Source organism: Aulonocara stuartgranti, assembly GCF_965226115.1.
Source record: "Aulonocara stuartgranti genome assembly, chromosome: 16".
Taxonomy (NCBI): domain Eukaryota; kingdom Metazoa; phylum Chordata; class Actinopteri; order Cichliformes; family Cichlidae; genus Aulonocara; species Aulonocara stuartgranti.
In genome coordinates this window covers 24,859,181-24,882,505 of record NC_138952.1, presented here as the reverse complement: position 1 = coordinate 24,882,505, position 23,325 = coordinate 24,859,181, and the positions used below count along the sequence as shown (strand labels likewise).

The 23,325-nt window shown below is 37.3% G+C and overlaps 2 protein-coding genes across 11 annotated transcripts; both read left to right on the top strand.

Annotated features, from left to right (window-relative positions):
* The first annotated feature begins 1,892 nt into the window (after positions 1-1,892).
* Positions 1,893-15,645, top strand: LOC309690314 (CD209 antigen-like protein C). Of its 10 annotated transcripts, none has more exons than XR_014271704.1 (10): positions 1,893-3,181; positions 3,272-3,373; positions 4,377-4,574; positions 7,149-7,291; positions 7,413-7,516; positions 14,355-14,550; positions 14,675-14,825; positions 15,063-15,103; positions 15,268-15,389; positions 15,537-15,645. XR_014271704.1 is itself a non-coding variant. In XM_082507316.1 (6 exons), exons 1-6 carry the CDS (start codon positions 3,112-3,114, stop codon positions 9,806-9,808), a joined length of 768 nt encoding a protein of 255 aa, XP_082363442.1. In that variant the 5' UTR covers positions 1,893-3,111; the 3' UTR covers positions 9,809-10,678. The 10 variants fall into 10 exon arrangements, 1 of the variants encoding a protein (XP_082363442.1); XR_014271705.1 differs by having other exon boundaries at positions 14,922-15,103; XR_014271703.1 differs by lacking the exon at positions 15,063-15,103.
* Positions 15,646-17,791: 2,146 nt separating this feature from the next.
* On the top strand, positions 17,792-23,087 carry dnajc15 (DnaJ (Hsp40) homolog, subfamily C, member 15). Its single transcript, XM_082507324.1, has 6 exons — positions 17,792-17,935; positions 19,966-20,017; positions 20,139-20,212; positions 22,185-22,261; positions 22,361-22,431; positions 22,579-23,087. Exons 1-6 carry the CDS (start codon positions 17,831-17,833, stop codon positions 22,647-22,649), a joined length of 450 nt encoding a protein of 149 aa, XP_082363450.1. The 5' UTR covers positions 17,792-17,830; the 3' UTR covers positions 22,650-23,087.
* The last annotated feature ends 238 nt before the right edge of the window (positions 23,088-23,325 follow it).

Sequence of the window (23,325 nt, the reverse complement as noted above, 5' to 3'; positions counted from 1 at the left end):
CATAGATCTCAAACCAGATGTGGGGGTTATTTCTGAGACTGGTGGAACTTAATTTTGAATAATTACCTATGTGTGAGAAAAGAATCTGCTGTGATGCTAATAATAGTCTCCACTCTTAAGAGTATTTTTGGTAGTTTTACAAGTAGATTGCGACACTCGCACACACCATTAGACATTAGAGAGAGAGGCCCTTCAGAGCCCCTTGTGTTGATCAGGGGTTCTATAAGTATTCAATTCAATTCAGTTTTATTTATATAGTGCCAAATCAAAAACAACAGTTGCCTCAAGATGCTTTTTATTGTAAGATAGTCCCTAGAATAATACATACAGAGAAAAGCCCAACAAACATATGATCTCCTATGGGCAAGCACTTTGGCGACAGTGGGAAAGAAAAACTCCCTTTTAACAGGAAGAAACCTCCGGCAGAACCAGGCTCAGGGAGGGGCAGTCATCTGCTGCGACCGGTTGAGGTGAGAGAAGGAAGACAGGATAGAAGACATGCTGTGGAAGAGAGCCAGAGATTAATAACAAGTATATTTCAGTGCAGAAAGGTGTAGTAACACATGGTGACTGAAGAAGAAATACTGAATGCTCATGGGAATCCCCCAGCTGCCTAAACTGCCTAACTATAACTAAGGGAGGATTCAGGGTCACCTGATCCAGCCCTAACTATATGCTTTAGCAAAAAGTAAAGTTTAAAGCCTAATCCTAAAAGTAGAGATACAAATAGAGGTTGTGCACACTGAAGCGAGATACAGCAGAAAACAAAAAGTGATGTTTGCATTCTGTGGTTATTGCTGAATAATGCTTCTGAACATGAAAACATGGCACTGTCATGTTGTTTTTCATTCAAAACTGAAAATTTAAATTTAAATTCAAATGCAAATTGTCTTGATGCATGCAAGTAAGGAAATCCCCCCTAAAAAGTTGATTCTGTTCATCTGGACATAGCGTTTTCAGAGGGAGAAATATTTCATCACTCATCAAGTCAGAGTCAAGGAGAAGAGAGTATTGAAAGTAGACTTCACACAGACACTAACATACACAAGCAGGAAGATGACCCTGCACACTAGGGAGTGGCCCCTTCTTTTCTTTGTCTGGAGTGCTGGACAGTTGAAATTCTAGAAATTAAATTATTAACTTGAGATTCCAACCACTAAATAATAAAATCTGAAAACTTAGACTTTGAGTTTGTGTGTCTTCCCGAAAGCTGTTATGTGGACACTCCAAATGCTACAACAGATACAGTGCCTGTCCCACAAAAAAAAGAGTCCAACCTTTCAGATAATAAAACAGTGCAGTAGCTCCTTTGATTTTAAATTTAAATTTAAATAAACTCTGTGCAACAATATGTATGTGTGTGTATTTCTGCCAGAAATATTTGGCATTTTGTTCTCAATAAGGTCAGTGAAATGCTGTTTTAGGAATGAACCACAAACCTCTGGCACTGTGCGTAAAACTATTGGTCATTCTCGCCATTTACGCTTTCTAAATAACCATCATAGCAGCAACGGTCACAGTCACGCCTGCTCTGTCGCTAATCTTGGTAAAGTAAATCCCATTTATTTTAGTACTTTGTGTGTGAAAGTGACACTAAATTCAACAACTGGTACATGTTGCACAAATAAGTGTCACACTTGCAGTATTTATTTATTAGTTATAGGTAGAAAAGCTGACAGATAGGTGAGAATTAACAGTGTTCAGCCTGGTCTTAATGAGGGACTATACAAACAGTGCTCCCTGCCCCCACAGAATAGGATTTTTCAACTGTAATCAGAGATTATTAACATTATTAATAAATAAACACTTCAATAACAAAATTTGTAAAAAATGAATTAGGTAGCATCTACCTCCGAACATTCTTGTTGATGTTGTTGTGAACATGTGTGACTTCCTCATGATGTAAAAAAAAAAATAACACAAGAGGAACTGTTAATTTTTAATGACCAAAATTAAACAGTAAAATATCCATTATCGTTTTAGAAACTGACTTCCTCATAACTTGACAAAGGAAACTGACTCCAGTTTTAGTATCAGCATTTTAAACATTTTTGAGTGTTGAGTTGGCATTTTGTTACTAACATGTTGACATACATCTGTTTGCTTCTCTTTCAGTTCTTTCATACCTGTGGTATTTAATGATTATTAGGTTTGGCCCATTCACCATTGACATCTATTTCCTTCATGGCTCATAAGGATGCAAATTATATCTCAGAGCTCAGCTCTGCAGCAGAGAACATGCAAATCATATCACTCGTGTTAGTTTATTTGGAGAGTTTGAGGAAGTCACAATTTAGCCTTTATATTCGCACAAAAATATACCAGCAATGAAATGTGAAAAGGAACAAGTCTAATGCAAATTTGTGTTTTGAAGAAATAAATTTACACTTCATTCTAAAACGTTAGTTTGAGTCACAGTTATAAAAGGTGTAGACTGCTGCCCTTTCTTTTTGAAAACAATATCATGCAGATATATGGTGGACAACATTTTTATTATAAGTATTTTAGCAAGAGTGATTGATAATCTAGATATCTACTTTATATTATATGCTGTTACGACCCGGCTCAAAAGCCGCAACATAAAAAAGGAGACGAATACCAGAGTATGGGTGAGAAGAGGTTTTATCTTAAAATGGAAAACCAGGTTGGCTAAAATGGCTGATGCCACCAAGGCAAAGACAAGTGAGCTCCCTGGGAAGCTTGCCTCAGGTATGCTTTTATCCACACCTGACTAGGTGTGGCCAATTAGCACCAGCTGAACACACTGAGCAGATTAGAGGCTGCAGAGGGACGTAACATATGCATTTTTGTTTTAAAGTACGTAAGACCAATAGTGACACAAACAACAGGGTTTGCATAGGACTCTTTGCACCTCTGTGAAAAACTAAATGCCCCCTTACATCTTTCGCAAGAATAAACCACAGCAATGAACACTAAACCAAAGAGATGTTTGACTTTTTGTCTTTTCACATTTCAGTGCTTGTATAGTGTTATGTGAAAGTATTAATATCTGAAATGTGTGACTTCCTCAAAGGAAACTGACAGTGTTCAAACAGTTCATCTGTCCTGTGCTGCAGAGCTGAGCTCTAAGTAATAATCTGTATCTGAACCATGGAGGAAATTTATGTCAATGTTGAATACCCCAAGCATAACAATTCAAAACCTTCACCAGGTCACACAGGTAAGAAAGAAGTGACAGAAAAGAAAATGTATTTTAACATCTATTACTGTTGTACAGCTTGAATGTTTCTGTGTTCATTTCTATTTTAAGGAACAAGCGGCTGTGATAGGAGTTCCCATTTAGGAATTATTATCTGTCTGGGAATGCTGAGTGTTTTCCTGCTGATTGGACTCATCACCCTCGGTGTTTACTGTGAGTTTGGTTTTTCATAAATGATCACTCAAACACTAATCAGCCCACATTAAAAAAAAAAAAAGTAGAATGGCATCAGCCCGATCTATAACTAATTTGACAAATTACACAAGCTTTGAACTTAAGAAGTCTCACTGATCCAAAACATTTAAAGAACACAAAAACAATAGTTCCTCATTCACAGTAAAGCAATTTTTTACTCTCATTTTCCCAAAGATACATACAGGATATGACACGGAATACAGATGAGGACAAAATTATTAGCTTACAACTCAAACAATATGTCCAGACAGAGAATCACAGTGGTGGGAGCATTATGCATAAACACATCTCTAACTGGGGATCCTGTCAGGTGGAAGGAATCATGAAGAAAATAGCCTACGTAAAGATTTTCAAATAAAACCTCAAGCAGTCAGAAACAAAACTGGGTCTGTGTCATGACTTCATCTTTGAACATGACAACAATCCAAAACATGCATTGCTCTGAGTGAAGAACAATCGCCAGACAACTAAAGTGCACGTTGCTGACTGGTCTGCAAAAAGCTCTGACTTGAATCCCATTTAAAATATGTGGTGAACTGAAAACCAAGGTCCATGCCAGAAGTAGCTGCCTAACAAGAATCAGCTGGGATTAGTCAGGAGACGTGTAAGAGACTTATTGAAGACTGCAACAAATGGCTGCAGGCCGTTATTCAGCAAGGAGAATACACAATTGACTATTAGTCCCAGGGGGCTAATCATTTTGACCATGGTAAATTTATTTTTTTGCAAAATTATTTTGTTTCTGTTTGCAAAGTAAAATAATGTAAGCAGGATGTTTTGGAAAAGCTGTGTTCAAAATTCCTTGTCTGTTTAATAGCACTTGGAAAACACTTAAGCTTTAAACCATTTATTTTATGAACATCTTTCATTGTCTTCTGGTAACATTTTGAAATATTTAAATTTAGATTTATGAGAAAGCAGTTCAATTATGAGTGAAATCATTCATTTTGATTTATTTCAGATCATGTCTCAGCTACAAATCTCTCTGCTGAGTCTAACAAGCTTTCCGCTATAACTGAAGAGAGAGACCTTCTGAATGCAAATCTCTCTGCTGTGAGTAACAAACTTTCCTCTATGACTGAGGAGAGAGATCTGCTGCAAGCCAACCTCACTGAAACCACCAAAGAGCTGAAGAACCTTCAGAGTTTGTCCAAACAGAGTGAGTCCTTGTATTTGCTGTTGAGATTTACTTATTTTGTTTCTTTGTGGTTTTGTTGAAAAATTCAGTGATAAATTCACAGTCTGGTGATGATATAATGATGTGGCATCTCAAATTCAGTGCTACACTAAATTACTTTGACTTTTTTTTTTCCTAGCACTTGCTTGTACAAAACAGCCATTGTTGGCTATATTGTGTGCACTGGTTTAAAAACGACAATGGTACTTAAGGCCTAGAATATTGTTGTGAAGTTTCAAGATGATCCATTAAAAATTGTAGGTAAGATGAAGGTAAAATGAAGTTTTTATGGATTTTAATATTTTAATATTTTATGCAACCTTAACCCGATTTTCACCTAAATTAAATCAGCTCTGGCTGTTATTGATATCCACCATGACAAAAAATTTGAAAATGATATCTCAAAAACTGAGGACACTATACTGCTAACAAACACATAGACCAGGGGTCTCAAACTTGCGGCCTGGGCATATTGACGTGAAGAAATATGATGCAATTTGGCCCTTGAAGTTACTTTTTTTTGTTAGGGAGGATTTGTTTTGTTGTTTAGTGCAATGTTAAAATAAGTTCTTTAAAAAGGAAAAGAAATATTTAATATGAAGGCATATTGAGCAGAGAGTACAAACACGTTGAGGGATTGGTCGTGCTAGTTCGGTGAGAGTTATTTGTAAAGAAAACAGTTTTCACTAGCAGTCAAAAACTAATGTGTATACTTATGTCTGGATTTTTAGTTTGTTAAATACATTCTGTCAGGGCTCTGTGTGCGGGCAGGTGGAAATGTGAATCCAAATGCAGGACTCCGAGACGAAATGTAACTAAAACCACAGCTTTTATTGCTGACATGAAACAAAAACAGAACCCAAACCAAGCAGGAACACACAGGCAGGGTCTGAGGGTACGACGCGACACTGAGCACAGGAAAACACAGGGCTAATATACACAGGGTGGTAATCAGCGAATGGGCAACAGGAGGGAGACACAGCTGGGAGAGATCAGGGTTAACGAGACGGGGGGAACCAAGCTGCACACACTAACATAAGACAAAGACTTTCACAATAAAACAGGACACATGAATTACTAAACAAGCATGCAGACTTTACACTGAGAGACAGACAGAGAATGACACATGGAACCTGAACTAAACTAAACGTGAGATATAACTGAGAACAAATCCTTAAGCACGGATAAACAGAAACAAGAAATAATCATCATCACTACGAGAATAAGAAAACAATCCATGAAGCAGAATTAAACCGAAATATAATAAACTCAAAATACTGGGTCCAACGGACCCAGAACCGTGACACATACAAAAGTATAGCAGAAGTGCTGCCACGTGTCTGGCCAGAAAGAGAGTACCAGTTTGTTTATTTGGTAGTTCAATGAAAGACTTTGGTTAGTTAAGAGTGAGATGAAAAATAATTGCGTTCACGTTTGTAGTTGTCTTGTTATACAATTTTTGAAATGAAAAAAACAAACAAAACACCAAATTTTTGGAAATATTTGTGTGTTTTCTTGTTTGTCTTGTACTACTTGAACACTAAATTGGCCAATGCGATGACTCTGTCAGCAGTGGCCCACAGCTCATTTAAGTTTGACAACCCTGATATTGACAGACGAGCAAACAAATCAAATTGATTACACCCTACCTTTCGTTTTAAGGGGGAAAACGAAAGTCAGCTGAACTGTAGCTTTAAGTAAAAGTTGTAACTTTTGACTACTATAATAAAATCCTAACGAGAACAAGATAGTTGTCATTTGCATTTCATAGCTCTCTACCTAACTGCTAACTGGGATGTCAGGCCATGTTTGCATTTTTTTGTAACTGCTTATTCGTTTTAGGGCTGAAGTGCAGGACTCAACTACTGCTGAAAAATGTTTAAGCAAATACCAACTCAACTAAGAACTAATGATTACATCAACTTTCAGTGAAGCACATATTAATTAATTTTAAAAAAAAACTATCATTGAGGAAATTCTTTTGTTCACTTTTAAAATTCTGAATAATTTAGCGCCCACCTATCTCTCTGAACTACTCCACTTATACAATCCCAACAGAGCACTTAGATCGTCCAATCACATGCTCCTAGCACAACCTAGGTCTCGACTGAAGTCGAGAGGTGACCGGGTCTTTGCAACCATGGCACCTAGACTCTGGAATAACCTCCCTGTTCATATTCGTACTACCGAGTCTATCCAGTCTTTTAAATCACGTCTTATCTAAAACTTATCTTTTTACTTTGGCCTTTGATTCTAACTAGTTGGCTGTTCTAGCTTGTTGTGTTGTTACCTATGGTTTGTTGTCCTGTTTTATTGTTTGTTTTAATTGTCTCATGCTTTTACTGACTGTGAAGCACTATGGTCAACAATGTTGTTTTAATATGTGCCATATAAATAAATTTTGATTTGATTTAAAACATTGTAACATCAGTGACATAATATCTTTGTGTACATTTTATTTGGCCTGTTTACAGAGTGACATCAAGAATTCACAAAATAGCTGTCATGTGCCAGGCCCGTGCATCCATAATGCCTCTTGTTCAATGTTTTTTGCAGAGAAAGTGTGTCCTGAAGGATGGATCATGTTCGGTCATAGCTGTTATGTATTATCTGAAAAGCTTGGTTCCTGGGATGAAGGTAGAGACGACTGCAGAAGCAAAGGAGCAGATCTGGTGGTGATAGAAAGCCTTGAAGACAAGGTACAGCATAACCAGTATGCATGTGTCATTGTGTTTGTAAATAGTTATTCAAAATTACACTCCTCAAAATGTTTTATATCAATTACTTTCCTCACTCTTTTAAACAATAAATATTTTACAGGCATTTATATCTAGTTACATTAAGGAATATGCTTGGATTGGTTTGAATGACAAGGAAGAGGAAGGAAATTGGAAATGGGTCGATGGAACTCCACTGAATCTAAAGTAAGTCTTCACTTTGCTCCAGTGGTCTCATTTGCTCAGGAAGGTTCGTAACTGAGTGATGTCACCCAGGAGAATCTGCATATCAACTATAGTAAATGCTGTTTGAATACTACAAATTCCTAGGAAATACTCCTTTTTATTACCTCGTTTACAGTGTTGGGACTAACGTGTTATTAAGTAACGCGTTACAGTAACTACGTTATTAGTGTGGTAACGAGCACGGTAACTAGTTATTATGCCAAAATCAGGAATGCGTTAATCGTTACTGGGATTTAGATAGGCTCATTACTCGTTACTTCGTGTGGTGGCTATCGCTGAGCTTCCACAGATTCAGTAACATTAGCAAGTGGTGGAGGCCAGCAGGTGGATGAGGGAAGGGGAGGCAGGAGGAGGAGAGATCCGAGGTGGCCGCCTGTCCGAGTGTCAGGTGAACTGAACTTCAGGTAAGAATTTATGACCTGCAGTGTATCTGGGTCAGATAGAAACCAAGTTTAGATGAAGTTTATTTTCGTTGTGCTGACATTTTCGTACTGCGTACTAGCTAGCATGACGGAGTTTCTATACAGCTGGGTGGGTGCTATGATGTTGCCAACGTCCTCTAAAAAACTAAATTATCTCGTATTCAGAGAAAATATTACGTGTTTCATATTGAGGTGAAAAGAAATGCAGTTTGTCCCGTAGCCTACTTCAGCTACAATGAAAAAGACAAAGCTGGAATTATTCTGTGTCTTTGCTGCACAGCTGCCTATTCTTCTCTCATCCTCTCACCCTCCATCTCCTGTTTCTACTTCAATCATGAAACTGATCAATGATCAGCTGATCGGCTTTTCTCTCTTGTTTGTTTATCGCCCACTTTGCGGCCGAAAGAGGAAACCAGCGGCTGTCACGCTAAACAACAGCAGCACGTTTAAGCTTGATCAGCTGTTGTTAGAATTTATTTAATATTAATTTCTAGTATCAGCTGATGTTTGCTGGAGCCACAGCTGTAAAACTGCTGGTCATGATGTCGGTTTGGATATATGATGAGAGGGAAACATGAAGATGAAACCAGGAGATGTCCTTACTGAATTATCAGAGCTGAACAGGTGATGGAGAAACAGGTTTACCTTTTAGGTGACATGAATGAGTTGAAGGGAAGTTATGAACTGTTTCTGAGAGACAAATAACACCAGGATCCTTTTTTAGGTAGCTGACATCTGGTAACTGTGCAGGGGCGGGTCTAGCAAAGTTTTGCCAGGGGGGCAGGTAGGGCATTAACAGGGAAAGGGGGCTATAAGTCCAAAATTTTGTAATAGCTGTACAAATGTAGAAGAAGACAAAACATTTACTGTGACAGTCTCTAATATGAGAGCATTAGATTTAGAGCAATTGGCAGTAAATTGAGTGCCACATATTTTAATAAATCTGGCCCTAAATATTCCTTCTCCTTTAATATCACCCTTTGTAATTAAGTTTTATTTTTCACATGTTTCAAAGGTTGACCTCTGTAAAACAGTAGTTTAAGAAATCATGGTGCTGAAGTCATATGCCCAATTTGTAGTCATTTCCTGGTTATTTTAACATGGCAGACATCCAGTGACTTTGTTAAAGAGAGTAGAGAATGTTGTTCAGGTTCTCAGCACACTGCTCTTCTGTTTTTCAAAGTCCTTATCAATTCTCCTACCCACCTGATAATATGTTCAGCAAGGAAAACTGGTTTGGAAAGGTTCATAACATGTACTTTTGGAACGTACACTTTAATTGAATTTATTACTTTTACTGAATTTTCAGCAGAAATAAGCTCATTGGTGGGCTGAGCTGTCAGTGGGTTTAGTCAAACTAGAAACTGCTGAGTTATATATAGCATAGCCTATAGTATAGGCTATGCTATATCATATATCATATCTATATCATATTCTTCTGACCGTATAGGCCCTATACGGTCAGAAGAATTGCTCAGCAAATTACCACAGTTATATTGCTATAAACACTGCATTAAAAAAAATAGAAAATTAAGCTGATGTTTCTTTGCTTTTTGGGTTGTTTGTTTGTTTAGTTTTTTTGTGTTTTGTCTTGTTTTTTGATTTGTTTTTTTCGGGGGGGTCTCCTTTATATAAGTCTTTTGTCAAATACAATAATTCTCTTGTTCACTAACTTGTCAGGAACTGGATGGCAAAACAACCGGATAACGGTGGTGGAAACCCAGAGTGGGGTGAAGAGGACTGCGTTCAAGTACAAACTGATGCATCGTGGAATGATCTTTCATGTTCAGCCTCTATAAAATGGATCTGTGAAAAACATACAACAGAATAATTCATTGACCACTGTCTGACATGTATTTACTAATTCAGCTGTGCCTTTTATTTTATCCTACATGTCATTTTCACTCCATTTTAACTTCTTCTTTTTTTGTAGCTAAAAATGTGCAACCTTTTAAATCTAAAGTTATGTTTATGCCAGTAGAAATACCAGATACTTGTGGAAGTGTTGTGTGTTTTCCAATATCATTTAAAAAAAATCAATCCCTTGTTAGGGAACAAATAAAAAATAAAGTCTCAAGTCTTGTGTTCTGGAGAACAATGGCTGCAGTCACATTTAGTCTGAGCTCAGTGGGTATCTAATGATCTAAACCCATCTCAACAGTGACACCTGCTGGCCAGTTTGGCTATCACTACATCTTGATGATGCTGTTCTGTGAAACAATGGCTGTATCCCAATTCAGGATCTGCAGCCTTAAAGTACGCAGCCTCAACGATCCTCAGGGGCCGCGTACTTATAAACCACTAAGGCCGGAAGTGCGAGGCTTGTGAAATGGGACGGTCTAGCCTCCGTTGCGCTGCCCAGGTTGCCTAGCAACCATGATACTAACAGCTGGAAACGTTTCATACAGCATTGTTTGACAGAAATGAAAGAGAAAACCTTTTGTTCATTTGTTTGTTTGTTTCTACATGAGCTTTGATTATTCTCTGTAAGATTAAGGTCAGCTATTGAACGGCGTATATTTTAAAGTAAAGGCTTTAAAACCAAGTTAGTACAAACATCACTAATGTCACATAACTTTGCCGACATGTGGCCAACAGTAATGTTTTAATGTTCTTCGTTATTAAACATTTGCACATAAATAAGTGATATAATATTGAGTACTTACTTAAAGTTTACTCTTCGGGCGCCCCTCATCCGCCGTTTTTTTTTTTTCGGCAAAATTATCCACACCCAGCGCCGTGCTATGCATTCTGGGATATGTTGGGCCACGAAGTCTACACCGCCACGTCCTTGAAATTCAGGGAAATGAAGGACGCATTTGAGGGCAGCATTTCGAGCAGCCTTCGAATTGGGACAGTCTTCGTCGCGTTGCTGTGACGTAATCGGCCTTAAAATGCGGCTTTTAAGGCTGCAGTCCCTGAATTGGGATACAGCCAATGACACAGAAAAGCCTAGCAAAATTCAAAGCAAAAATACTTATTAAACCAGACTGTCAATAGTTGTGACCATCACATGTTTTGGAGAAATCCTCGTACAAACAGGGAAGGAAAAAAATGAGACTCTTAAAGACAGAAAGCAATGACTGTTACAACCGGTGTTGTAAAATTCTCAGTCTGTTAACATTCATGTTGCTCACTATAAATCAAATTATAAAATAAAGTATACAGGAAAACACCGCAGTGTTTACTGTAATAGCCACAAATATTTACAGCTGTTTTTTGGTGGGTTGGTCATCTCTGTTTTTTGCATAGCCCTCAAAGTCTGGATGTGTTTGATGTTTACATTTTCTGGGAGTTTGTGTCATCGGGTTTGTTCTATACACTGTCAAGCAAAGCAAAAAGCTGGCATAAAAAGATTTAATTTTTAATTAACTTAAAAATATGTTTAAATGAAAACATTAAAGTTGTTTTCATTTAAACATATTTTTAAGTTACCTTAATCTCGCCTCTGTCAGTGCGCTCTGGGGTGGCTGTGGCTACAATGTAGCTTGTCATCACCAGTGTGTGAATGGGTGGATGACTGGATGTGTAAAGCGCTTTGGGGTCCTTAGGGACTAAGTACAGCGCTATACAAATACAGGCCATTTACCATTTAATTTAACGAGTAGTAAAATTCAAATTCAAATTTTATTTGTCACGTACACAGTCAGTCACGGTACACCCATCAGCAGATAAACTGGAGCAGCTGGGATACCTAAAAAGTGTAGGGGGGCGTGTTCGCAGTAGTGATGGGATTTCCGGCTCTTTTTAGAGAACCGGCTCTTTCGGCTCGGCTCACTAAAAAGAGCCGGCTCTTTCGGCTCCGAACCGGCTCTTCAGGTTGTTTTGTTGCTTTAATTTATTTATTATTAACAGTAATATAAAATTATGCACAAAAGGAATTACTAATGTAAAAAAAGTGGTTTTAGTTATATATTTATATATAAACATATATGTGGTGGCCCCTAGAGACAAAGCACGTACAAACTCCAAAACACATTTCTAGCTTTAACTGAACTTCCAAAGCAGAGCTACTAGATCACTTAAATTACACAATTGAAAGCATATGTGTATGGTTTGTGTATTTATACACAACCACTCATATATATTCAAATAATTTTAGAAAAAAGTTAATTTACCTGTTACTACCACACACCAAATCCGGTCGTTGGTACTTGCTGGCTTGTGTAGCCACTAGGTAACAAAAGCTCAACACTGTGCCCAGCATCCTGGAGCACTTCTGTTGTGTTTGTACGTGTATTGGAGTTTTTACATGCTTCTGAGTTTTTACGTGCTTCTGGAGTTTGTACGTGTTTTGGAGTTTGTACGTGTTTTGGAGTTTGTACGTGCTTTGTCTCTAGGGGCCACCGTAAATATACTTTTATTTATTCACTCCACATAAAATGTAATAAATAAATCATATAATACAAAAAACAACTAGTCACAGTTCAACTTTTAACTATTTAAATTTTCAGCTTTTTCCTTTTAAACAAATTTTAAATAAAACAACACAAAACACTGCAAACCACAACACAATTAAATATAAATTACAATATGAAAACAAAAAGAAGATGCATATTCTCTGTCATATTGGCCTGCATGAATAAACTTTCTGAATCCTTTATCATCCGCAACTGAAAATAGTTGTGGACGATTACTATACCTTTCTAATGTGATGTTGTTGTCCCTAGCTCCCTTTCTCCGTCCAGTGTTGCCAACTCCTCAGTAAGGAAAATCGCTATTGGTTGTCCTAAAAGTCGCTAAATGACGTCATCGCCTAATTTGCATAATTGGTCATGCTAATCTAATTGTAACTTATGTTGTTGGAGAGAGAAATAACATCGTGGAAGAGACATAAAGTGAGTAAAAAGCGTCCTAAATGCATTTAGAGTTTATTTAGAACTACAAATTAAATTTATTTTAGCAATTATTGTTTTTTTTTAATGTCACAATTCCAACCCTGCTCCTTTACCCGGGCTTGGACCGGCAAAAGTGACCCGAAATAGGCACTCTGGTGGAGTTACTTTGTGTGTGTGTTTATAAGTAGTTTTAAACCTTGTGATCCACAAAACAGCATAAGAGTAAAAGAGTAAAAGAAGAACTGACTGCATTACAGCACCCGCTGCTTGTTGAGAGTAAAAGCGATACGCACTTTCACGTCTTTTTTTAGCGACTTTTTTTTAGAAGAAAAGTCACTAAGTGGTCTGAAAACTCGCTAAATATAGCGACAAAGTCGCTAAGTTGGCAACACTGTTCGCGAGTACGTTTGCTGATAGTAACACCATGTGATTCAGCTAATAACACAGGGATTTCATCATTTGTGAAGCCAGGCTGAAAACACTCAGCAATCTGTGCATTCACGACTGCATGTAATACCGGTAGCTTAGCTGTAGCATTTGTAGCTGAGGGCTTCAGCTTCCGGGTAACAAGGAAATGACGTCATTCACGTAGATTACTGATTGGCAGCGCTAACTCGAAACTTCGAGTTGCTTTTCTCAAAATTTTGAGTTAATAAATTGAAATTTCGAGTTAATATGACGAAATTTCGAGAAAATAACTCGAAATTTTGAGTTATGGATCCTTTTTTTTTTTTTTTTTTTTTTTTTTTTTTTTTAGTGGTGGAAACGGGCTTCCATAAATAACCCATCTTACAACTGTACTTCTCTCCTTGATCCAGTCACCCGGCTCTGGACTTCCAGCAAGTGCGCTGGCCTTTTCTTTCCCTACAGTTCAACTCTGGGTTTTCCTCTTCTTTTTTTTTTCTCTGCGTTTCTTGATCTTAGCAGTACTGCCTTCAGTCCCGTGGCTGAGATGGGAAAAAGAACCACGTGTATGGGCTCAAGTAGTGGTCATAAATATTTTGTACTTGTAAACAGGCTGCGTAGTTTTGAACAGCACAAAATATCAGAAAATTTTAGGTTTGTGCATCTACAGACGAAAATTTGTGTTTATAAAAAAATATTTACACAAGTTACAATTTTTACAGACCAAAGTTAAGGGACCTAGCTTGTATGAGCCTTATGGGGTATTTATTTAAAGATCCTCCAGCTTCAAACTGGTTACCCTTCTAGGACCTGAAAGCTCAGTAAAGCACCACTCCGACAGCCAAACCCATCTGTTCTCTGGTTGGATTGTTAAATTTGTGATTGACATGACACTGACCACATCTTACATTTTGAAGAAGAAATAAGAAACATTAATTTGGTTAGTGTGTACAGTGTATAATCTGCTGTCTGTTCATCCAGCTTGCAACAGATTGGTTTACACTCACAATACTTTACTAGTATTTTTGTCTATAATAGTATCTTCTATTCGCATTAGTATTTACCATCTATGTTATTTTATTATAATTTAAGTTTAAATCTGCTTTTCTCTTCTATCTGTTATTGTTTTATCAGACATGTCCCCCAACAATGCCCAGGACAAGGTAGTCCCAGGAGTCTGGCTCACCTCCAGATCCTCCAAGTACCAAATTTGAACTCTCCTTTGAGAAGGGTCTTATGGCACATTTGCAAAATGTGTCAGTATGGCTGACAAAAAGGCTGTAGCCATTATGAAAAACGAGAACCCAAAGACCCATTGGAAAACCAAGAGGTAAAAACTGCTCCCTAGAATTTCAGTTAGAAAGATGTGTGCAGTGGATGTAAGGACTGTGATGAAATGCCTATAAAATGTTTTTTTCTGTTAAACTAATGTAAAAACCATCTCATGTTTCTAGCTCACTGCCATGTGAAAACGTAACGCCTGTAACTCCAACAAACCAAATATATTCCTGAGTTTGAATATCTTTAAAAAGTCTTTTTGACTTCATGAAAGGAATAAATTTCAAACTGCTCAATTAAAAGGCAATTCATCCCATCATCGTGCAGGTATGATTAACTCCATGATTCTTTACATTAATGCTCTGAAAATGGATACTGATCAAATTTGAATCGTAACATGACATATTCTTTGATACCTCTCAGACGGGAATAGTGTTTAATCACCTCAAGTCTCTTGGAACAATACACACAGACCTGAAATTATAAAATGTAATGTTGGTGAAATATCACCAAGAGCCGTACTGAATAAAATTATTGACTTTGACCTCGCCTATGACACCTCAGCTGCCAAAGTGGGGCTCTTACATTCAGACCTGTCCGTACTGGTAAGTAGCTGGAATCAAATTGAATCTCTTCCTCACACAGTTACACAAACTCCAGTGTTTGTGATTTCTGTTAGGGGTTTCTCAGCTGTAGTATAAATAATACTTATCCAAATGGTCAACATAAACAAAAAATGTGACAATCATTTCTCTTTGTCGTCCATCAGGTCTCCGGAGATTATTCTGGGGCTTCCATCTACAAAAGCCATAGATGTATGGTCCCTGGGCTGCGTGGCTGAGTCTGTACACTGGTTCCTTGCTGTACCCTGGGTACAGTGAGTATGCCATGGTAAGTAAAGCAATACAAGAGCACTTTTTTATTTCTTCTGAAGAATTTGATTTCAAGCTTAATAGAAAAGATTGATAACATGATGTATGTCAGTTAAAAGTCTGTGCTGGACTCCTAGTTTGATTACATGTTCTGCTGTGCTCTCAGCTGAGATACATGATGGAGATTCAAGGACAACCCCAAAGAAAATTTCAGACTGTCTTTTCAGACATCTGAACTGTATTTCCAAGAGTCTGGTATTCAGTTCGTGGAGAAAAGATGACTTACATGTAAGTATACTTTTTGACCATATAGTGGGCAAAAAACAAAGTCTCTTTAGCTGTGCTGTGTTGCTTTCAGATCACCCTTTAGATCCACCCCACCGAGCCTCAGGATTATGCAGATAAAACTGCAGAAATGTGTGATCTCCTGATGTTTGTTGAACTCTAATAGTAATAAGGTTATTAAAAATAATCTGGTCTTTTATTTTATTACATATTATTTTGCTTTATGTGAAAATGCTGTTATCATTTAAATGAGTAATTTAACATATGGCATGATTCATTGTCTGCAGCGTTAAGTCCTGCTATGAGCACATTAATAGCTTTAAAATATAGAAGACAGGGATGTCAGATAGCGGGACAGAAGGGTGTGGGTCTCTGCACCAGCCCACCTCTGACACCAGACAACCTGCCCAAAAGAACTCCCACCCTTGGCCTCCATCCTTCTTCTCAGAGGAGCAGCCTGAACTTCATCAGGCCCAGTCACTGTAAAACTGCTCACACATTTCCAATATTTCCAATCAAATCACACTTTAAAAGAAAACATCTGGAAGAAGATAAAAAGGATACGAGTGACCCAGATCTTAAAAAAAAAAACATACCAACGTGAAAGGTCAGATCATGACCAGAAGAAATACCATCATTCTGCGGGTTCATCTTGCTCAACCAGTGGCTACAGGACACAGAATTCCATCTTGGCGAGTAAGAGGAAGCCAGACCAAAACTGCTTTGACAGATCAAATGAGAGGGCCAGAGCAAACTACGAAGATGGCAGGAGCCACATGTCCGTTAACACCTTCAATCACAGTCGGGCTGAGGACCACCGCTGCAGAGAAGCAAAAGAAGGGCAAGCAGAGTAACACTTGATTTTTCTTACATGACGTGAGTGCCTCACTTAATCTCACTTAAACAAATTTAAAACATTTGGCTATTGAAAAACAGACTGTTAAAATTCATCTCAGCAGTAATGAGGCCACTAAAACTAATATTGAATCAGTGTGTAATGTCACTAACATTGTCAGACTCTATAGGTTTCCCTGGTCCATTTCTCAATCTTGTATTTCAGTGATTCCACCACTGCACATCATTAATGTCTGTCTTCTCTTTCCACTAGTTATTTCTCATCTCTATACTCTCCTTTCTCTATGCTTTCACTTGATTGTCGGGGATTTCTCCACCTTATGGAGGGTTTTCAGCTTATGGTATAAAGTTCCTTCAGGCGAGTTTTGTTGTGAATTGGCATCACAGAAAAATTGAAATGATCAGTTTCATGTCTTGAAGTAAAAATAAAGTTGTCTACATTAAAAAGCAAACAGTGTCCCTGTCATTGTAATAGTCAGCTAAGTAAGTTAGAAATGATAACAGCCAGACAACCGAGTAATATGCATTATATATGGTTAAAATACACCAAATGCAGTAAGTATACTCGTTTCATATAAATATAGTCTATATTGGTGGATTTTTTGCTGCCGTCACTTCCAAAACTTTCCCCTCTCACTAAATAACCAAATCCCACGTGTTGCCAAATCTTTTATTTATTTATTTTTTTTATTGGTCGACATGATTCACTTTTACACCAATAGGAAAGCCGTGGCATTTTTTAAAAATTCGCTTTTCTTTTTTGTGCTGTCCTTGGAAAACACTATTTTTACAGTTTCTTCTGCGCTAAACATGAAAATAGTATTCAGAAAAAAGCATTGTGTATATATTTATGATATATACACAATTGTATAGCGTTGTTTGACACATGAGCACACATGTTCAATAATGTTGTGGCTTTATGTTTTGGAGATGAAACATCAGATTTTATTTCGATTTTTATTATTACCGGGGGGGTTGTGGTAGGGTGAGTGTTGGTTTATTTATGGTGTTTGCTATGACTTGACTGGAATGCTGTACTTCAAGTAAGCAAACTTGCATTTTCATCATGAGATCCAATAATTTTTCTCCAACAGTGTTTTAACTGAACTACTTTGAAGCATACTGTCATTTCTGTTTATTTCATTTAAATTAAGAAAATGAGTTTTTAATGGCATTTAGTTAATTTAAACAAAAAAAAATCTCAATGTTCCCTGCAATTAGCCACACAGTCCCCATTCCAACAAAGATGACGACTTTATTGTGAAAGTCACAACCGGATGTGCTCTAAGTCATTTCTGGGTTTAACAGTTGTGAGGCAACATGGCGAACGCCGGTGGAATGACCGTGGATGGAGACCTGATGCGATACACTGAGTACTCTCCAAAAACCAGTGTTAGAAGTGACGCGGAGATAGACAGGCAGCTGGTAAATACCTGTTTTAAATACTTAGGACTTTTGTGTCTGTCAAACTAAATCGAGGTGGTTGGATAGCAGCTGACGCTTCTGTTAAGTAACCTCAATGACCGCTAACGGCACGTCGGTCTATTGCATCAGGTACAGAAGCTAGCGAACTAACCTGAGCAAAGTAAGCTTTAAAGAATGTCTCACAGACACGAGCTTTCAGGGCTAATTGGTGCAATCTTCATTTTCTCTGGGTTAAACAACAGTAGATGAGGAATCGTAACCTGGTTAGCCACAACTAGCTACATGTGGGTTACATGTATGACTCCAAGGAACAGTGACGTTTGTATGTCGATGGGTTAACACAGTGCAGGCCATGTGTGACAAGAGCCCTTGCAGAGGTTCTTTTAGATGTCATTAATATTTATTGTGAGGCTTAAAAAATACGATGCAAAATATACTGAGGTTTAAACAGGGGAAAGACACGCTTTAAAAAAATGCACGTTTTCAGGTCCCATTTATTTAATTATGGAGGTAGGGCTGTTTTAGACGTATCTCTGGCATCGAGAAACAGTAAACTATCAGTATTAGAAAATTACCACTACTTCAGTTTTCTATATTAAATATCTGGTACTATGAACACGGAGAAGTTCAAGTTGCATTACTGGGATGATTTCTAAAAATGTTATTGGGAAAATAAGAGCGATCACCATGATGAATATTGGATATAGAATAGAATAGAATTCAACTTTATTGTCATTGCACATGCACAGGTACAGGGCAACGAAATGCAGTTTGCATCCATCCAGAAGTGCTTTAGTGATATAGATATATTACAATAAATATTAGCAATAATATAGATATGTGAGTATATTACAGAAATGGGTCTATTATGGAATGTTATAATGTACACGGTGTGAAGTATGTTGTGAATATTCTATAACTATAAGTATGTACAGGCTGTAGTGAGTACAAGCTATGTACAGGCTATGAACAGGATGTAAATATGAAAAACTATACAGAATATGAAATAAATAACTTTACAGAATCTGAGATATACAGCTATACAGAAATGGGAACTGTGCAAGTTGTAAACAGTTGTAGGGTTAAAAATTATCGTATGTACAGAATGATTATTACAGAGCTATACAGTAGTGCAGTTATGATAAGTGAGATATAATTCCTACAGAGGCTATATAAAGTGCTGGTGGTTGTGAGTGGTGTTTCAGTCCATGTTATTATTGTGTGTTTGAGGGTACAGTTGTCCATTGTGGGTGTGTGTATGTTCAGTCCATGTGTTAACGTGGGTCAGGAGGCAGGAGGATATAATGATGAAGAGAAATTTGTGCCTTCAAAAAAGTTCATTTGGATTTGGTACATGGTGTCATACTTGGTATTACAGGGAAGCTGGAAGAAAATGTATTTTTTCTTATTTATTTGTTTTTATTTATTTATTTTTGATAATGAGGCTTTAATATCTGTGCAACCATTTAGTTTCACATTCATTTGGACTGTTTGGGGGGGAAACAAAAACACCTCGAATATGAGAAATTGTAAACAACAATCGGCAACACGCCTCAAAGTCTGTTTTTAGATATCGGAGGTCCAAATAGTTTGGGCTTGAAGCATCTGGCATTCTGGCATAATTACTCACCTTGAGGTCTGTATTCGTAGCGCTCTAGTACCAGACATACACCCTAAAAAAATTTAAGTTCCTAGCTGAAGTAGGTTTCTAGATATTAGAAGTTTAAAATGGCCATTCAAAAATGATGCAAGAAAAGCATCATTTTTGGCCTATTTTTTTCTGTAGAAACATGACGAAAAGCCAGAGTCAGCTTTGAAGCTATGGATCATGGGAGGGGATAGAGAGAACTCCAAAGGAAAAGGTGTCTGTTTTAAAGCAAAGGTTATTTGCTTTAAAACATTGTAAACATGATCAGCAGACACAAGTCAATAAAGTTTAACTTTAAATAGTGAAGTTACTCAAGTATCTGTGTCGAATGACCTGTCTGACCCAGTGTGCTAACAGCTGGATGTTTCGTTTTTGGTGACAGGGACGGACATTAATTGCAGTTGGTCTTGGTGTGGCTGCAGCAGGGTTTGCAGGTAATAATGGTTTGATTTTGAATTTGATTTTTTTTTAATTTCTGTAGTTTGAAAGCTTTCTTCTTCTTCTTCTTTTTTTCTGGTTTAAAATTCTTGTGCATGTCTTGTGTTTAATCTACAGGCCGGTATGCTTTCCACCTTTGGAAGCCTCTTGGCCAAGTCTTCTCTGAAACTGTGAAGAAGATGCCTTCGTCAGTAAGTAAATGATGAACATCCTGCACATCCACTGTAATGCTTATATCTACTCCAGGTGAATAATTGCTACTAGGGCTGCTCAATTAATCGAATTTTAATCACGATTATGATCTGGGCTTTCAACGATCATTAAAAATGACTGAGCCGATTATTAGCCCCTCCCTCGTGCTTTACTCTCGCACTGCTCCGTGTGGCAAATCGAGCGCACCTCTGCATTTCGAACACGCCTCACAACAATTAAGAGGACCGAAAGGAAGCTCGGAAAGCTAAGCAGAAGTTATTTGGAGAGGAGAGTGACTGCCTTTGGTTGAAAAGAGAGGTAAAAAAAAAACTTCAGTGGTGTGGAAACATTATGGGTTGGCGGAGTCAGACGTGGATCAAGTAGACATAGTGTGTAAACTTTGCTACAGTGTCGTAGCTGCACCACAGAGCAACACTGCAAAGTTCACTAAACATAGATGTTTACATTTTTCATTTATTTTTTATATTGCAAACATTTGCACTGTTATCAGTATTTGCACACTATTTTATATTATTTTTTTTAAAGTCATTATTCAATACATTGTTATTGTTAACCCTTTAAACCCCTGTAGAACCGGAGCCCTGTAAGCTAGCGCAATAATTTGTTTTGCATATGAAACCGGAGGAGTTGTACTTACATCTTATGTCATCAGCTTGTCCTCGGTCACGGTTTCCTTCCACATAAAGCTTTGCAGAAATTGCATAAAAAGCGCTTGCAGCAACAAAACATAATATTCCAGAAACACCTTTGCCGATCCGATCAGCTGTTCGTAACACTTCCCACATTGAAAAAGACGTCGATGCGAACTACCGCATGTCTGCCATTTCCTGTCCGAAACCGGAAGTGACATCATTTTCGCGGAAAATGTAGTTTTTTACTTGTAGGCCTTAAAAGCCTATACTGGTGTTTTTATAATTCATATTTGACTCTATACTTTTCTGTATAGTTTCTGTGATGCTTAGAACTCAAATTGCACTGCTGGAAATAGTTTATTTTGATGCAGATGCTGTTTTCTTTGCAAATTTGCATCATAGTTTGTTTTTTTTGTTTTTCCTGCAGTATATAAAAATTGCTGTATCTCCAAAATAAAACTATGAAGACGCTCAAAATAAATTTCCTGTGGTGGGAAACTATTTTTTGCAACTTTTTTGTATTTAAAGTTTTGAGGGATAAACCTCTTAAATTTCTCCAAGTAGAAATATATGTAAAAAAAACAAACCAAAAAACGACTTTCAATTTTTTTGTAGTTTATTGCGCTTTTTTGCAATTAATGTAATTACTATGGACTTAATGCATACATATTATTAAAATATGGGCTATAACAGTTGTATTGATGTATAGCAACTTGAAATGCTCCCAAAAATGGCACTACAACATGTAAAAAAAAAAAAAATAATAATATAAGCTCTGGCGGACTTGGTTCTATGGTAGGTCTTAAAGGGTTAAATAAATATCATCAAATAATCGAGATCTCAATTTCAGTGAAAATAATCGTGATTATCATTTTTGCCATAATCGAGCAGCCCTAATTGCTACACACTGTGCCACGTTAACATGTTGATCTCAGATATTACAGGCAGGTGGATTCAGGAAATACTGGTCTTGAGTCTTTTTCACCTGTCATTACCCAAACCATGTAAATAATAAAGGGAACTATTTTTAGGTTTCATGAACTTTTATGCATTTTTTTGCCTGCGTGTGCACTTGTGGTATGGATTCTATGTGCTGTTTTTTATAAATGTTCTGCATTTGTCACCCTGAATGTTTCACACGTCATTTAAAAAGTATGTTTGAAATATATTCCTCCTCAGACTATTAACCTTTTTAAAGAAAGCCAGAGGGTGCTGTAGCTTTAGCCTGTCTTTAGAGGAATGATCTAAAAAAATCTGTTCTATCATAAAGTTATTTGGCATACATAATCAAAGGTCTAATACTGTGGTGTCTCCTCAGACTTTTTCATCATACTACAAAGGAGGCTTTGAGCAGAAGATGTCCAAACGAGAGGCCAGTCTCATTCTGGGCATCAGGTAATGCATCTTTTTGGTATAAATAATGTTGGTCTTCTAAAATGTGGCATATTTTTATCATTTCTAATTAATCACATGGATGTATTATGTTACATCCAGCCCAGCCAGCACTAAAGCCAAGGTACGAGAGGCCCATCGGAGGATTATGGTCTTGAACCATCCGGATAAAGGTAAACCTAAACCAGATCGATCTGTTATCTGTGATTATCTGTGATATTAATTCAAGAGATAAAGTTGCCTCTAACCAAAACCTGTCTGTTATACTGCATGTAGAGCCGGTTTAGTGAGTTGCACCAAAATTGTTTTTGTGTTTGCAGGTGGTTCCCCGTATCTCGCTGCCAAGATCAACGAAGCTAAAGACCTTTTGGACAAAGAGACTCGCCGATGATGCACACTGTCAATGAGCACTAAAGACTTTCATCCCCCCTTAGCTTCAAAGTACTGCTTGAATGAGCATGAATACCGTACAGGGGAAACCGCTAAAGTTCAAGAGGATCGTTAAAAGGATTCTTTGTTAAGCTGCCAGAGTAACTTGTGTTTAACTGAATTTGTCACCTCTGTGATTATAAGGTTAATCCATCCTTAAAACCACCTGCTGTTATTTTACACATAGAAGTAATGTGTTGTATTTAAATGAAGGGGTTTGAAAGGATATATACACCACCTAGTGGCAGCTGGCTGAAAATGGAACAGTAATTGTGCTGAGTTCATTATTGGCTGTGTAAATATAATGAATGATCTATTTAAGCAGCAAGAGAACAAACTTGGTTTTCATATTTCAATGTTTTAATGTGAAAGTTAAAAAAATAAACTTAATTTGCAAATATTCACAGTAGGATCTATTTTTAGATATCAAGTTGAAATGTATTCAACTTAAAGTTTCAGAGCTATCCTACAGCTGTTCTATTAGAAATGTTGAACAATAAAGCTGCCTTTGGCAACTCAAACCTTAAAATAACCATACATTTTGTAATTTACCTGCTGTTTCTTTACCTGTAGCCATACATTTACCCATTAACCCGTTTTATGCTTTGCTGTTTGATACAAAAATTGTCATCATGAAA

Bases quoted from the DNA above. Each gene is read 5' to 3' on its own strand.
- LOC309690314 (XM_082507316.1), top strand. From the start codon at position 3,112: ATGGAGGAAATTTATGTCAATGTTGAATACCCCAAGCATAACAATTCA. The intron at 3,182-3,271 runs GTAAGAAAGAAG...TTCTATTTTAAG, and splicing joins ACCTTCACCAGGTCACACAG to GAACAAGCGGCTGTGATAGG. The intron at 7,517-9,657 runs GTAAGTCTTCAC...CTAACTTGTCAG, and splicing joins GGAACTCCACTGAATCTAAA to GAACTGGATGGCAAAACAAC.
- dnajc15 (XM_082507324.1), top strand. From the start codon at position 17,831: ATGGCGAACGCCGGTGGAATGACCGTGGATGGAGACCTGATGCGATAC. The intron at 17,936-19,965 runs GTAAATACCTGT...TTTTGGTGACAG, and splicing joins CGGAGATAGACAGGCAGCTG to GGACGGACATTAATTGCAGT. The intron at 22,432-22,578 runs GTAAACCTAAAC...TTGTGTTTGCAG, and splicing joins CTTGAACCATCCGGATAAAG to GTGGTTCCCCGTATCTCGCT.